General features: G+C 33.2%; 1 protein-coding gene across 10 annotated transcripts in view; it reads left to right on the top strand.

Moving 5' to 3' along the window:
* Positions 1 to 17,918, top strand: part of LOC142343200 (glycine receptor subunit alpha-2-like) — a 206,738-nt gene that overhangs the window by 176,841 nt on the left and 11,979 nt on the right. For all 10 annotated transcript variants that reach the window (XM_075394938.1, XM_075394936.1, XM_075394939.1 and 7 more), the window contains 4 exons: positions 2,330 to 2,547; positions 4,477 to 4,559; positions 15,147 to 15,293; positions 15,483 to 15,624. In XM_075394938.1, the coding sequence (XP_075251053.1) occupies positions 2,330 to 2,547; positions 4,477 to 4,559; positions 15,147 to 15,293; positions 15,483 to 15,624 (590 nt within the window). The remainder of the gene's footprint in view (positions 1 to 2,329; positions 2,548 to 4,476; positions 4,560 to 15,146; positions 15,294 to 15,482; positions 15,625 to 17,918) is intronic.

The raw sequence follows: 17,918 nt of genomic DNA, 5'->3' as shown, positions 1-17,918 counted from the left end.
CAGTTACGACTACTTTACTTTTCATGTTTTGTGAATCATTGTGACTACTTCTTTTTCAGAAAACGCTGTTTTGTGTGTAATTAGAGAATGAAAAACCACAGAACCTGAAGGTTTTCAAATCTTTTTTCTATGTTAGCAATGAACAAAAGATTTTCCATAAACTTCTTTTTTCCCAATGAACAAAAGATAATTACATAAATTTGAGATTGATATCAGCTTAAAAAAACCAAATGAACAAAATAAGACACCAACCTCTGAAAATAGTCACAGAAAATAGCGGAAAATAGTTTATTACAAACCATTAGAAACGCTTGATATACCATCAACATATAATTCAAATGTTTAAAATTGTTTAAATTTAAATAGCCGAAAGCTTAACTTTTTAGCGACCGAGCAGGCTATAATTCTAAGATCCCTTAGCGTCAATAACTCTTGACCAGATGAATTTCAAGCAAACTTCCAGATACACTATCCGACGCTGAAGGGGATTTCCGGAATGTGAAGTTTTTTATGAACATATCAAATGGCCAGAGTTATCTGAAAAAGAAAAAAAGTTGAGCATTTAGTTCCCCCCCCAAAGTGGAGTCGGAACAATACAGTTGTTCGATATTAGAAAATTTATTTGTACTTAAACTTCAAATATGAATGTACAAAAATAGGGAGCAATGGAGAAAGTTCTCTTCGATCTGTGCTTATCAAACACAATCAACTATTGATAATGCCAACTTTGAACAAAGATCGGCTTCAAAGCGTTACCTAACTAATGACGTCTGGCCTACTAGCTGGATACCATCCCATCAAAAGACCCAAATTGCCCCTTGTCCTGTGCAAACATTGACGCATATCATTGACTTATAACCCACGGGTGCTTTTATAACTTGGCTAGTTAGTGATTGATAATCAGCAGGTGTTGCGGAGGGTAATTGTATGATTGTGCTTGGCGGTTTAGACACATGCAATATTGCAGTGGTCTAGATGGAATGATAGAATGACAGGGTTAATATGTGCTAAGGTAACCTAGAAATATGTACAAAAATGAGAAAAGTTAGAGCGAATATTTAGAAGGTATTGTTTTCCAACTTCGAAGGAATTGATGGTTGTAAAATGAGTATATGAATGGTAACGACTATTGGGGGCGGGGGGGGGGGGGCAAGACAAAGACAGATGAACAATCGGTCAATGTGTTTTGACACATCAACATCTGATCTATCAGTTGAGCAAAACTTATTTCAGAGCCAGATCACTTTGGCAATGAGACACCAAACTTGTTTAGACACGAAAGTGGACCTACTAACATTTTTGAGATTTTCTTTGATTTCCTAAAGTCATGAACTTGAGTAGAAATTGGAGACAATTTAAAAATTTTTGAATTGAGTTAGCCTCCCTCTGTTAAATTGAGTGTGCGCCATACATCAAGCTTTCATTAATTTGAACATTTGGCGTGATAGCCGAGAGTTAAGGTGTGTGACTCACACTCCAATGATTGATAGTTCAATCCCCTGCCTCCGTGAAGCTGTCTGTGTAAGGATGAGCTCTTACTTAACCATAGCTTCAGGGTCACCATAACCTGACCAATGCTGGCTGCAATGATGGTACCACGTGAAAGTTTCGGACGCAAAAAAATTGGCCACAGTCACAAAAAAAGAGCAATGCTGCTCATAAAAAGAACAGTCTGAAATGTGGGGAATAATAAGAAAAAGGGCAGCTGAGAACAGGCCGCCGTAGCCTAATGCTGTTCCGCTGCGATTACGCAGGAACCAAAAATTATAATTATTAAAAAAATTTCTTTTCTGCTAAGTATTTATAAACAATATGAATCAATGAAATGGAATTTTGTTTATTCTTCTCTCATGAGGTTGTTCAATTATCAGAAGCCACAGTGAACCTGACTAACCTGTTCGTTAGGCGGTTATATTACCTATGGGGTGCTTAGTTGTTAAATTATTTAGTGCTTCTATATTTAATCACAAATTCGGCATTAAGAAGAAGCACAAATAAGCAATTGATCAGTTATGAACTGCTCAGCCTAAAAGTTTTGTCAACGATATTAATTGAAAAAAAATGAGCTAAAATTTTTAGACCAAAATAGTTCTATAGTTCAATAAAATTCGTTTGTTCATCTTCGGTCTGGACATACACCTGGTCTATAATCTACCAAATATTTATTTTGTTAAATACCAAACAAAAGCCGACTTCAGATGCCGACAAAAAAGTCGTAGGAACTTTCGTCGTTTTTGGCTAGAAAAAACGACGATACCAACGATTTCTCATGTTTAAAAACCGACAATCTCTCGACTATGGATCGGATCCAGGAGAGCGTTGTGTTTAGAACTTCCGTCTAGACATATCGTTCAGACAGTACTGGAAAGACCAGAGGCTATCCTTCAACTACAGCGAGCCAGTCACTGTAAACAGTCAGTTCTTAGAGGAGATATGGCAACCGGACACTTACTTCCCGGACAGCTACGAGAGCCAGAGACAGACTGTAATGGTGCCAAACATCCTCCTTCGCATACACCCCGATGGACTAGTCCTGTACAGTGCCAGGTAAGAATAATTAAAATCACACTTGCATAACGGGATCTGTTTTTTTCCATTCCTATATTAGAGTATTTTTGAGGACCTTAAGAACGCTAAAAACTTCTTTTCACCAAAATCGACATTAAAGCACCCTCATATGAAGCAGAAAGTCCAAAATTAGAGTTTTCAGAACTCAAACTCTAATTTTAACTTTGGTGTTTAGTTTTGTAACTACGATTTTTATCACTCAATTGTAATGATTGCTTGAAAAATTAAAGAAAAAAATGGTAGGTTATTTTTATTATATAAACTACTATCAAAGAACGTCAACTCACATTTTTGCCTACGCAAATTTATGAAAATAATTAATTTGCTGGAATGAAAGCAGATCGATGGGAAGACTGTGATGTACGTCATTCATAAGTCATCAATAGGACATCACAATAAGTTTTATGGCTATGAAAACAACAACAACAAAAACAGGCAAAAACCAAAAATTCAATAGAAAAATGCAAGAAGAAAGTGTCGAAGCCGTTTAAACCATTAACTTTTCTCTGAATACTTTCTCTATGATCCATTAAACGTTTTCTCTAAGCAAATGAGAACTATCAGTATTAAGATAATGTTATAAGATTTCAAAAGGAACCAAAATAATAAAAAAATTATCCAATTACTTTTAAAAATTATGAAAACTCTTGCCATCGAAATATCATAAAACCAAACGATAGAATTCAAAATTGCTATCCAGATTATTATGGTTGCAGTAGAGAGGAAGGAGGTCTTGTTATTACTGAAGTGAATAACAGTTCGAAAAAATAAGTTTAAGATCGGTGAATGTTCAAAAAAAATTTGAAAGATTATTTTTTAATTTCTTAACAGCCATTAGCTGTCGACTCAGAGCACTAGATACTTTCACTTAATGCTCATTTGGAAGCCTATTGCAGTTTTAGTCAGCGAAACTATGCTATAGGACTACAAAAATGCAATAAAACCTCAAAAAGAAAATCAAAATTTCATTAAAAATTACGAAAAGTCATAGTAGAAGCTAAACGAAAACAAGAGTGGTTCCTGTAAAACAAAATTTTTTGTCATTGGGCTGCTTTTTTCTGTTCTTGAGGTTCGTCATTAACGGAATCTTCATATGAAAAGTGACTAGTCTAAAAATGACTTTAAAAAAAAAAATATGTGAAAAATTAAAAAAGCTCTAAAAGTGAATACGAGTTTTTTTTTCTGATGGTAAACTTACATATGAGACCAAAACTAGCATTTTTATTGCCTTTCGTGCATTAGGAATGCAAAATTGTTTCAATTAGTAGCGTGAAATGTAATTTTGAACTAATATTTTTTAATAGAAAAAGTTACGAAAATTAAGCTAAAACTGAACAAATTCATGGCATATGCAAAATATGTCCTTTGTTAACAAAAAATTTGAACCTCGATATTTCCTCGAAAAAAAAAACGAAATTCAAAAAATCTTTTTAATTTCGAAATCTACGCGGGACGAGCTTTTTTCTCAGCTATCACTCACATTTCTCTACGATTAATATATCGATCGGCCAAAATTGTCTGAACAAAAAACCCATTCGAGTATATAGTTCCTCTCCCCACAAGTGAGGTCGGAACAATCACTTTTGTTACTGAGAACGGCGACCATAACAGTTTCCATAGAGATAGGGACGCAAAATTTTCAATTTTAGATCCCAAATTAAAGTCTTTTTTATTGATTTCATAACAAGGATCATATATGATTTCATACTGACCATACTCAATTCTACCATGAAACTAAAGAAAACTTTCATGTGTTCAAAGAAATCATGGTTCTTTACAATTTTTCTAAGTAATTTTCAGCATATTCAGCTTGTTTCTGAAAAAAATTTTCCGGTCACACCTTGGTCCGGTCTCTTAAGGGAAATAGACATGTGATAAAAAGACAGTAATTATTTTTGTTCATTTCAGAGTAACAGTGATTGCCAAATGCCCTATGGACCTCATGTACTTTCCCATGGACATTCAAGCTTGCAAGCTCATGGTAGAGTGCTGTAAGTTTTTATCATATATTTTGTCTCATTTTTAAACAAACTTGCATCGTATTTTCAGCCAGTCGTTTGAGAACAATTCGCCTGACGTTAGTGGGTTGTTTGAAAATGGGCAGATAATTCAAATTCAAACTAATTTTTGGATTTGCTCTCCCATTATGAAGCGACAATCTAAAGAACGTTTGTTTGAAATGATGAAGTGTCGACTCTTTAAATGATTTTGACGCTTCTCTTTTTTTTAATTCAAAGAATTTGAATTGTATTGGGGCGCTGTCTTTTTTATTACGTCTCGAAGAGGAGTATTGGAGAAGTCCTTTTTAATCAATTTTATTGCAGTGAATTTTGAAGCAGGAAAGGAACACGTGAAAAAATTTGGAGTGATTTTGGTCTGAACAAAAGTTAAGAGCGGAGCGAAAAGAGAGTGGTTTTTTGTTCATATCGCTGTTTTCTAGAGATCGAGAAATTGAGGTGTGAAAAAAATTCTGTAAGCGAGCAAAATTTTTTGTTCGCGTGCGGCATTTTGAAGCAGTTTTTTTTCGTTTTTTTCTGGTTAAGATTGTTTCGTTTTACTGGCTCAAATGGGCATTGAAAAGACCTCTCCTACTTGAGCAAGTTTTAGATAATAATTGGGTACAGTTTTGTGGATTTGAATAATTTTTTTGTTGAGAAGCATGACAGAAAATGGCGAAAATTGGAACTATTTTTCTTGATTTTTTGCAGTTTTTCGTTTATTTTTCTGTTTTTTTAACAAGTTTCGTAGCCTTATATGACCTGCCTATTGTTTTAAGATTATCTGGATACCCTATTGGCTGAAAGGAATTTTTCTTTGGATTTTTATGCTTTTGTAATATTTAAAAAAATTAATAACATTTTTCCTGTTTTTTAGTGCAAGTTGTTTTTAAGACCTTTTTTTTCATAAATTCGCCTCAAATATTTTCAAAAATTTTATAAGTTGTTTAAGAAAGTAATAGCTGTTTTGATCAAATATTCTTTGCAGAGATAGTTTTTTTGGGATCTTAATTTTTAACAAAATTTGATCATATTTTTTTATCATATTTTAACAATTTTGATTTCTGTTTTCTTTTTTGTTTTATGGTTTTGATTCAAGATAAACTTAAATTAGTGGAGGCACGCTTTGTCTGATGAGTACTTGGATGGCGTTTGAATGGAGTTCCACTTCGAGTCGTTTCGAGAATTCTTCCGGCTATATTTTTTTTAAGATCTGTTCACAGATTTTTGAAGTCAAATTGGTGTAGTGGTTTTGGTCACGACAAAACAGGAAATAGAGCGAAAAAACGAGTGGTTTGAGACGTGAAACTATGCCGCTCTAATTTTAAAGCGGTGATTGAACAAAAATTCGCTTGCTCGCTAGTGGTTTTTTTGTTCACATGTGGAAAATTAACTTTGATTTTTTGGATCTGATTTGTTTTCTAAATGGTTTTCCCAATCCATTCATAGTCCGTTCTAGGTCTAGTTTTCTGTTTAGTCTGTAAAAATTCTTTGAATTGTAAAACGGGACTTGTACTGCTATGTTTTTAAGTTGTGTTCACACATATTTCAATGACTTTGATCTCTCAAAACGGGATAAACAGGTAAAGGCCAGCAGGCATTAAGTTTCATTAGAGGTCCAAAGTAGACCTTAGTTGTCCTTCAAGTTCTTGGAATGGTGCAGTTGCTGGGACGGCCTCAGTTAAAGGTTAAAAGGTCACTTATAGGAGTCTTTGGGCTCAAAATTGTGCACTTTTTCATGTTTTTTATGATATTTTTTTAGTTTTTTTGTTTGATTAGTCATAGGTTAAAGTCTTCAAAAGTTGATGAAGGCCTTTTGCGAGACAGAATTGTTCGTTTTGGCCATTTTATGAGCTATATGTTTTGGTACTACAAAATTACACGTAAAATGATACTAATTGAAAGTTATTTGAAAGTTTTTGAAAATGTTTTTTCAATTTTTGAGTTTTTCAAGCTTCAGGAGCCAAGGAATCTGCTTTGAGGTTTGATAAAAGTTTACTGTATAGTTTCTGGTAACAATGGATAAAGATTACTGCATGGTTCTTAGTTTCGATTGACTTGTTTTCAACAATTTAACCATTCGATTTTTAGAAATTTTCTGATAAAATTTCCAAATTTTTAACATTTTTTCAAAACATTTGTCTTTTAATCAGTTTTTCTTGCCTGAGTAGCCAGATAAGCTCATACAGGGTTTGATAGTATGTTATTTATATAGTTGCTAGTGAGCAGTTGAATGGTTTTCAACATCTTAAAAGAACGAATATCCATTTTGTGAAATTTGGAATTTTTTAAATAAAAATCATTGCCTATCGATCTTTGAACCAATTAATTTTTTAAGGCTTGGAATTGGGTTGCTGGATAGCTTCTAGAGACACAGAAATGATTCTTAAGAGAATAATTTCACAATTTTTAGCAAATTTTCACTAAAAGTTGCAATTGACTTCATTTAAAAAAAATTTTGGGTCATTTTCGATTTTCAGGGATTGCAGATATAATACTGCAGCAATTTCAGAAACAAAAATTGGTTTTGAACAAGTTTTTGAAATAGGTATTTTTAAAGGGATCAAATTTAAGCTTCCACACTGAATTTTCAAAGAAAGGATAACACTTCTTCTTAATTTCACGTTTGATCTTATTTGAATGATTTTTACGAATAGGATTAGGACTTCAAAAATTGCGCTTTTGACTGCATGGCGGCAGCTCTAATAAGTGCGAGAAGGTCTTAACAACATTAACCATCATTTTGAAAGAGTAAACTAATTTGAGAAGGGATTAATAATTTTTGTCGCGCAATTTTGTTGCGCTGATTTGCTAGATAAAAACGCCATAAGATGGACAATATTCTTCTAAGCTCCAGGTTATCGAAAAAAACTCTTATGTTTATTTTTAACTGAAAAATGAAGCGGGGTACCAGAGATAAGCACTGCGACAAAAACCCATTCTCCAGACCATTTTACGCCTTGGGATGTCTGGAAACCACTTACAGTGCTGTCTTCTTCGATCCTTTCGAGGACTCTGAAGACACCAAAAACCATTAAAAACTACTAAAAAGATGCTCATTTGTACCGCTTAATACTTTTTTTTATTTTTTGATCTCCTTTATTGTTTTTCCAGGGTTTTGAAACAGAAATATAACATTTTTGCAATTTTTGGAACAATTAGGTGCCAGGTTCATTTTTTTGGCCCCACGCACTTTAGTGGAGCAGGAACTATATGCTCAATGGAATTTTTTCATTAAATCATTAGTGGCCAATCCATATATTCTTCGTCGGGAATACAATCAGTTTTTTGTGAATTTCGTTTTTTCCAGGTAGTTTTTTCGAGTTTTCATTTTTTTTAACACTAGGAGGTTAACCGCTGTTTTGTTCCTTATTTCGTCAATTTTGCTAGTTAAATTTGATAAAAGTAGTGCTATTTTAGCTCAAAAATTGCATATATATATATATATATATATATATATATATATATATATTGCTTTTGATTTACTGTCTTTCAATCTACTGTCCTAGCCCCGTTAATTTTGTCGCTTTCTTCAAAAGTTGAGAATTATTTCACTGCCAACAGGTTATTTGGTAAGTTGAAGCAATCGTTATCCAAAATGAATCATTTACATTTAATATAACGAAAATTTTGCTGCCAAATGGTCTGTTTTGGTAACAATTTAACATTCATTTGCTATTTTTGAAAGTGCAGCAATATCATGGCGTATCGTGGTTTTTGAAAATTCAAATATTTTATGATTCTATGGCGGCGAATATTTTGTAATTACTTTTTTTTGGCATTTCTTTCTTTTCTTTGTTTGTTACAGACCAAAAGAGTTTCCTATCAAAGGTCACGACTACTGCTATTGACGTAAAAATTAGGACCATGATCCTTTATTTTGTTTTTAGAGAAATTTGCACGATGTTTACGGTTTCCACAGAGGTGTTTTCCTAAATTTGAATCGAAAACTTTTGGTTTGCCCGCATTTGTTTTTCTTTTTGCAGTTGCATGGCTGAGTATCAATTAAAAAATTCAATTCGTTTGCCTAAATTGTATAGGTGACCTATACAATTCTTCAAATGATATTTCCTATTTACTTTGAAAGTAATGTTTTAACTCAAATTTCAGGTATCTTCTCAACCTTGCCACTTTTTTCAGTATAAAGTCAAATTGTTTCTTAATCTTAAAAGTATTTAAATTTTGGACATATGCTCATTTTCGAAGGTCTTTGTTCTTTGCCTAATAGGTTTATCACTTTAAAAACTGGTCATTTTCGCTTTGACTCAAAATGTATTTGATCATATTTTTTAATGAAGAGCGTATGGTTTTAGCGTCTTCGAATCTGATTTCTTGCAAAACTGTATAATCGTCGAGATCATTGACTGTAGTGAAGCACCCATTGATGGTCAAAACTGATCCAATTGAACAACCATATTCATTTCAAATGAAAACCTATTATTTTGATGACTTCATTAATGTGTTTTTGTTAAATTGTATTTACAGAAATTTGTTCTGCTTGTATTCGCTTTTAAATTGTAGTCTTGACACTCAATCTCCTCAACCAATGTTTGGTAAAAATTGTTTGCTACAAAATTGCAACAATGTTTTTCGGTTACTATCTAGTTGGAAAATTTGTTTTGTTTTTAGTTTTAAAAACATGTGGTACAAAAAGTCAATGAATTTTTGAAATTTGCCAATTTTGGTCTCATTTCGGCCGATTTGTATCATAGCCTAAGTACGCACAGGTTACATTTTCTTTTACAGAAAGATTTTTTTTCATAAGAAAAATTTAATTTATGATTTTGAGGCTCTGATACTTTGAGTTTTCAATTTTTTGTGATTTCTGGATGTTTGGCTGTTCTTGAGTTTCTCTTTTGAAAAGAACATGTCATACTACGAATTAATGGCTATTCTCATATCGCTCAAACTGATGTTTTGGTTTTAATGAGTAACTCTTGGATTTAACGGCTTTGACGCTGTTTTCTCCCAAAGTTAAACTCAAATTTTTTGGGATGTGTTTGTTGCTTTTTTGTAGTCATATGACATATTCTCGATATTGACAGGTCTCAATCACTTACTCTGGATGTATGAAGAACTTATTTGGATTCTTCAGCAGTTGATAGCTAATGGTTCAATGGACTTTGAAATGAACTGTTTTAGTTTAAAAAAACGTTCTTTTTAGTTTTTGCCCTTTTGTTTTTAATCGAAATGTTGTCTAGTCTCTCTAGAGACCGGTCACTCATTTTTTTTCTGCAGACATTTTTTTGTTTTTTTTCTAGTGCTAAGTTTTTTTTACTTTATGCTTTATCTGATGCTATTTAGTTTGGATTTATCTGATGCCATTTTGACTTTGTTATTAATTGTTGGTAAAAATTAGGTGTTGATCTTTGGTTATTATTAACGTTTATTTTATTCAAATAATTTTGTTGTTTGTCTTGTCGCCTATTCTTTTCAATAACAAGTCTCATCGGTTCTGCAAGGCGGCCTTATTTTACTCGTTGTTTTACTAATGACCCCTCCCAAGGCTTTCGATAGAGTTACATAAGCGTATTTTTTTTGTATTTTTAGTGTTTAAGTTGCGAGCTGATGGTTTTTATGACTTTTTGCTCCGGTGTTTCTTGACTTGCTACTAAATGCCATAATGGGCAGTTTCATCTCTTTTGGGTGAAGCAGCATTTTTTTAGTTTAGTTTTTATCTGATGCCATTTTCACTTCGTTAGTAATTTTTTTATTAAAAAAAAGATATTGAATATGACCTTATTAATCTCTTTGGTTTTTTTTGTCTGTGTTATCTCTAAGTCTTTTTTAATGGCAGGTAACCTGGACTACTGAATGCGGCCTTATTTAATTCAGTGAGTGGTTTGCGTTTAAAACAACTATTTTAAATTCATTAATCAATTAGTTTCTGACAGTGGTTGTGTTTTTTTGGTGAAAGTTTTTTATCTTCGTCATTCGGCAGACAATTAAGTCAAGAAATGTGGATGAGGGGGGTCGGAACATTATGTGCGGACGCACATCACCGAATTTTCTTGTCCTTGCGCTATAGAATTGTTCTAGCAAACGGCTCGGTTTTGGCGGTCCTTGAACTATCTTTCTATGATATCCAAATCAAAAGCAACCTGATATTCTTGTCGAATTCCAAGCAAATAAGATTTACTTTGTAATTTTTTGCTTTATGTTTCAGTCTTATTTTTTGAGTGCCTCGCGTGCAATTGTTTTAAGACAATTTTAACTCAGTTAGAGCGTTTTTTCTCCATGAATCGATAAGATTAATAATTTAGCAATAAAATGTTTTTACATATTTTATGGAGTTATGTCTGCTATTGCCCACAGACCGTCTTATGTTAAATGATTAATAAAACATAAAAATGTAGGTGGTAAAATTTTATAGCGTGAGGCCAGATAAAAAGATTATTTTAGAAATATGCATGTTGTATATAACTGAAATTTTGTTCGACTTCCACACTGAAAACACAAATCTCAAATTATAAGGCTGTTAAACGCTGTCATAGATAGCTCTGCGGCTATTTGATAAAGTCTTTAAACTTCAAACAAATTTCATAAAAACCTAGTTTTTCCTATCATTCAAAAGTTATCGATAAAAATAAGCTCTTACTTGTCTGGCAAACATACAGCAAGTTTTGTTTCTATGATTTATGACCCTTGTAAATGTGGTCGCGTCAGCGAAGTTAACCGTTGCCGATTATCGTCCTTAAGGCGGTGTTTGAAGACCTGCTGATTATGAAACTCGCAGACACCGTCTTAATTTATCTAGCATTTGCCTATATTCTCTAAGCTAGTGTTATAGTCACTGAATACCCTAGCTTTGAAATAAATAAATCCCGATTTTGTTGCGCAATTTCGGCTTCAAATTTGCAATATAGCGTAGACAGATTTTAGGTCAAGCAGTCATTTTACAAGGCTTTGCTTTGTTTCATATCATGAATATTGATGGCATTGAATTTCACGCTTTCTAAGGTTTCCCTTTCCAAGGAAATTAATCAATTAACTTGTAAACTTGAAGAGGGCTGGCGGTATCAACGACAGGTCTTTTCACGGCAAGGAACAAACAAAAAAGACATGAATTAATTTAGTAGCCTTCGAAAACGTCACTTTTTGAGATATTTTGAGGGTTTTATTAATTTTGCAAGCTAATAATACAATGTAATAGTAGTATAAAACACGTGGAGCTGTTGTTTGATAGATTGAACAGAGATGATCATTTGCTATTTGAGAGCTTTTAAATCACTTTTCTTTTTGTTTTCCGTGCTTAAAACAAACAAAGCGGCTTAATCACGCGGAAACATGAACGGATATTCATAATTAAGGACCTTTTTGAAAGACTAAAAAGGCGGAGCCAAAATCATTATGGAGGTTTTTGTGTAAAATATCTGTTCAGGTAAATCAATGTGAACAGAACGAAGCGACGGCGTAATTATAGTGAACGACTATTATGCTCTCCATAAATAACTCGAATTGAATAACTAGAGGTCATAAATGATTAATTTTAGCGCATCAATTCACTGTTTCAACAACTGGTCTAGACAAACCAACCAAACAGCATTTACAAAAAGAAATGGCTTTAAACACCTGATAGAATAGAAATATAATTGTAGCGTTAAACATTTCAATCGTTAGGATGCTCGATTTGAGATAATTTTTATAAGATTAAAAAGCAAATGTACTCTTACGCACAATAGTTCAAATTTGTATCTTATCTTTTTTCCACATTTCTCCAACTTTTCTTAATAGGATATTATTTAGAGACTTTTTACTTGAAAGACTAACTGATCTTCATTTTAAAATGTCGAACAAAAACAATGTTTCAGTAAATAATTATCCGAGTCAATTTCACGATCCACCATTTGTCTTTGCTTTTAACGACGCGGAATCCTTTGTAAGGACAAAAAAGGAAACAGATTATTTCCTTTTTGTGCAAGGATGTATCCCTTTTGGAGCCCCCCCCTTTGAACACATGGATGTATTCAAGGGAGAGTCAATTTTCAACTGCGTCTCGTTTTTTTTTGTCTCAAACATTATAGAGAATGTATCATTTTAAAGATTTGGTTGAGCCAAAAAAGTTTGATAGATAGTTTTAAACGTTAAAATACATTGAAAAAATATCACTGTTTTCAAAAATCGCACAAAATGTTATCAAATGTCCGCAATGAAAATACCGAGTTATGACAAACAAGTATAAGAAAGAATGTTGTTTCCTAACAATCTCGGAAAAAGAAGTCTTGTTTAAGGGATTTTATTTACTTATAACTTTAGAGCGAGACTTTGAAAGGATATATGCCAGAAAATATGAATTATTAATTTTTAAAAAAGAAATCTATCAGCAACTTTGCGGTTATCACGTCGACAATATTTTGTGAAAGAGAAACTTCAAGTCCAAAAATCTTATTATCAACGCTCAAGTAAAAGCGCTGCCTTAAATCTCTGCTCAAATGTTCAACTTTGAGCATATAAATGACTGCGCTTGTATATGGAAATGTCCACCATAAAAAGAAAAAGAGAACAAATTGAGGATGGATTAAAGAAAATTCAGGGTGAAAATAAGTGTTTGCCCAATTTGCAGAATTCTTTTCTCAAACCTGCAGCAAAGTTAGTATTAAGTACTCATCTTACAAGGCTTTGCAAAGTGAGCACAAAATTTGTCAATTTGAAATATTTCAACTTTTATGTTTGATCGCTATTCAAGAATGTATATGGAAAGAAATCGAGAGTTAAGAATGCATTAAAGAAGAAATGTTGTTTTTCTAAGTATTTTTCGTTTTTTGTTTCATAATTTGAAAAACTTACAACATTACAATTTACATTAGGAAAGCAGTTGGTGTACTTACACTTGCATTCAGAATCACAGAGCCTTGAAATAGGTGACAAAGCAGTTGGTGTACTTAAACTTGCATTCAGAATCACAGAGCCTTGAATCGAGTAGAAGACAGAAAAAAATTCAAGATAAAGTAAGATTGGTGGACTGCGCCCGGGTCGAGGGTTGGCGGTGAATTTTCGCAAGAAATGCGGTGAAATGCGGTGAAAAAGAATAATTTTTACCGCGTATTTCTTACATCTTTTTGCGGTGAATGCGGTGAATCGCGGCGAATTAATTATTTTCACCGCGTTCTCAGTATTCTTATAAAAAAGAATCGTCCCCACACGGGTACGAACCTTTGACCTCCTGCATCACTTAAACTGCTTAGTCAACTGCGCCAACTGTCACTTACATCTTTAAAATTTCATGTGATCATAAATCAGATTGAGTAAACGTTGGAAGCCATATGCGGTGAATTTTTGTGAGAAATGCGGTGAATTTCGCGATGAATTTTTGTAAGAAATGCGGTGGAATGTGGTGAATTATTTTTTTCACCGCTTTCGCCGCATTTCTTACATTAATTTGTCACAAAAGTCGTTGCGGTGAATTTTTCTAAGAAATGTGTTGAATTTTGCGGTGAATTTTTGTAACAAATGCGGTGAAATGCGGTGAAATATTTATTTTCACCGCATTCACCGCAATCACCGCATTTATAAAAGTTCAACGCATTCATCGCATTTCTTACAAAAGTTATCCAAAAACCTCGACCCGGGCGTAAAAGAATTCATTTTTCTGCGCTTTGTGAACCTATGAAAGAATTTTAAAGCCAGCGGGAAAAACTTAGCCAGTTTAGTTCATAAAATTGAACATTACTTTAATCTTTTTACGCTGATATTCTTCTTGTTTTTTCTACGTTCCATTCGACGCATAAGTTTTGTTTTTCTAAGGATCCTCCGAGGTACTCTAAGCCTCTACAGTCCAAAATCACACGCTGTCAACAACGTGCAAAATTCTGCTTTTTTGATGCAGAGAACTCTAAATTGTTAATAATTTCTATGTTTAGATTTTTACAGGCAGCCTCAGACCAAGTTTTCTTATAATTTGTCTTTTAAACCCATCTATCTGTGGTATTTACCATCTGGATATTAAGCATTGAGTTAAAAACGCTGAAAAAAGATGATGCGTTCAAAACTTTTGCTTTGATCTTAAAGTTTTCCTGTGATTTCGTTGAGAATTTCTTTATAAAATTGATAATTTGTGTAACATTATTTGAACTGATTTTTACTCGTTTTTTTGTTCTGCCAATTTTGCTTAAAAAGGGTTATAATTCGGGATTCTTTAAATAGCGGGAACTTCGCTTTACGGGAACATCAATGTAAGATGTGCAAAGTTGATCATGTGCATGAAAGAGTGAAAACAAAAAATTTTGAAGGGCTGAACTTCAAAACACAATTTTTTCATTTTTCTCTTAACTTTAGTTCGATTTCAACCGTTCAAAAATATTTCAGACATTCACAATTAATTTGCGTATATTTAATAACAATAACGTATATTTAATTACTATAAAAAGAGGTTCAAAAGTTTTGTTTTTAAATTCCAGCATTCTTGTTTTGCCAACATTAATCAAGAAAAATTGAGAAGAAGCAGCTCATTTCTTGATAATAGAATCATAGGATCAACCTGAGGCTTCTCAGACTTGGTGATCAAAATGAGGACCTCGACAATATGTATCAAGTTTCCTATCAATCAAATTAAACATAATATACTTTTTTGTTTCGTTTTAGTTGGTTACACAGTGAAAGACCTGCAGCTGAAATGGAAAGAAGATCCAGACTCGAATGCAGTCGAGTACAACCCAGAGAACTTGCAACTGGCACAGTTCAAACTCATCAATGTACACACCAGACAGTACAACCTACAGTTCTCAACTGGTGAGCAAGAGAAATCGCCGTCTAAAAGCATAAGGGCTTTGAGCATTTTTCTCCGCAAAATCCTTGTCGAAAAGGATATTTTCTTCTGGTATTTGGACAAAATTTTAGGTTGGGTATCCAATTTTCAATGTAAATGTGGCGGACTTTCATGTTAATTTCAATTAATTATGTTTTGTGATGTTGTGTTAGGTGAGTTCTCGGACTTGGAGGTTGTGTTCTACTTGAAGAGAGATCTGATCTACTTCATAATCCAGACATACATCCCAGCCACCCTCATAGTCCTCCTATCCTGGGTCAACTTCTACGTCAACAGACACTCCGTCCCTGCCAGGTACAACAACGAACTATTTATCAACCACTCTTCACAATGCACAAACAGTAAAACGTCCTTCGAAATCGTAATGGCTCTAATCGAAATGATCTTGGCTAATTTTTGCTAATGACGATTATTTTGCAAGATTTTTAAAGAGACTGTCATCTTGAAAGACTTGAAAGAACAGTTGATTTTAAGGCAAGATTCCGTATACCTCAGGTTGAGACAAAAGCGGCCTCTGATCAGACCATCTGGGCCGAACAAAGGTGGGCTCTGCAAAGTGTTATGGCCATACGACCGTCTGGACATTGGTTGCATAATGGTCTGACTAGAGGTCGCTTAAGTCTGGCACCTCAACCTTGGTCTTTTTTTAATTTTGAACATGACAAGGCGGCTCGGTAATGTGCAATGGCACATAAGGTTCCGACCCCGCCCATCCACAATTTTGGCATAATTGTCTACCAAATGAGGAACAGATAGAAAAACCCAAAAATTATTTTTTGCGAATCCCAAAAAAGCCCAAGTCTTTTTCAAAAAATTCTGTATGAACGATAAGATAACCTCCAAAACAAATAACTCAGTGGAGTAAAAATTGATGCATTAGATTGCTGTAATATGTCAATATTAAGAAAGCGAGTCAAAACGAACAGCAAAATCAAACAACAACAACAACAAACATTAATTACATCAAAAAATTTATGTCCCTCTTAAAAACTAAATTTAATAACAAAGTCAACATACCGTCAGATAAACCTGAAACTAAACAAAAATAACTTACAAATCACCAGAAAACATATGCGACCAGTCCATAAAAAGGTTTGGTAACAATCATACAAAATAACAAAAACAGAAAAGTAAAAAAAATTAACTTGTTTTTTTGAAACAATTAACTTCAAAGTAATAAATACCATTAGGAATAAATTATATTACCACAAATTTGCGATTACCACTGCTTCTATAGAAGGGCATTAGGACCTGACCGTATTCATTTTCTAGAGCGGCTAAAAAGAACAACAAAGAACAAACAAAATTTCAATTGAAACTTGCCAGAAAACGCTGTCAAAACCGTCAAGCCAAATTTTGGCACTCAAAATATATTTGATTGCGCTTTCTTCAAACAGCTATAATGTAGTACGTGGCCATTCATTAGTAAGACTAGGTAACAAGTAGACAAAAAAGCGAAGTGCTAAAGTATGTAATACTTTTAATTTTTTTTCGAAACAAAATTACATTCAATGTCATGAAAGGCATTAATTACAAAACGAGCTATTTAAATATCGTCGTTTTTTCATGAAAAGGAAACCCTCGAGACCTGTAATTATCCAGAATATTTCTTGCATCTACAAAAAGACCGTCAAATATGACAAAAATCAAATTAATTTAATTTTTTTTGTGAAAAAGCGGTGTCGAAGCCAGTAAGGTCATAACAAAATCTTTAAAAAAGAGATTTTGGGACACCAATCCCTTTTATTCCCTTGACACCCATAATTTCATATATGACCTGTAATCAACTAACGAGATTAGGTAACAAAAAGAAACATAAAAAGAACAAAATCGCGAAGTTAAAAAAGTTTTTTTTTTAATTTTGGAAAACGATGGGTTTGAAAGTCATAAAAGCCATCAGCTATCAGCTAATATCAGAATATTGGTTTTTCTATTCTTCTATGGAAAGCCAATGAAAGCTATCACTATTCAGGAAATTTCATACGACCGAAACGACAAAGTATAAATGACAGTTAAGACAAAATTAAAAAATTCAATTGATTTCTTCAAGAAAGAGGCGTCGAGGCCATTAAAACGATGATTTATATCTTTCAGGATTTTAATGTGTTCAATTGTGCTTTAATTTGAATGCTAATAAGGTGACATGAGAACTGTCAATAATGTGATAATGTGACAAAATTAGAAAACGTGAAAAACTGGCAAATATCAAAACAAACTAAAATCTAAAATCTTGTAGTATCAAGGCCCGAAAACAATAATTTCAGGCTTAAAACTGCAACCGAGAATAAATGTTAACTCAGTAGAAAGAAGAAGCAGTCTTTTTTTGCTGACACTAAGCTGGAAGTTGAACAAATTAAGAAAAAAATAGAGGAAAAGTTAATTAAGCCATTATTTTTTGAAAGGTCAATTATTTTTAAAAAAGAAACGACCATAAACTTTCAATTAAAAAATTAAATGCATTAGCCTGGAGCTGTTTAGCAAGCGAATTGGTTGGACCTGTCACTCCTGAGCTTTGATTTGATATGTTCTGTTCTTTATTATTAAAAAAAAAGTCTTTTTTTAAAAAAAAAAAGACCGACTGATTACAA

This window comes from Convolutriloba macropyga, chromosome 7, assembly GCF_964194025.1.
Source record: "Convolutriloba macropyga chromosome 7, txConMacr16.3, whole genome shotgun sequence".
Lineage (NCBI taxonomy): Eukaryota > Metazoa > Xenacoelomorpha > Acoela > Convolutidae > Convolutriloba > Convolutriloba macropyga.
This window is presented reverse-complemented; position numbering and strand designations above follow the sequence as displayed.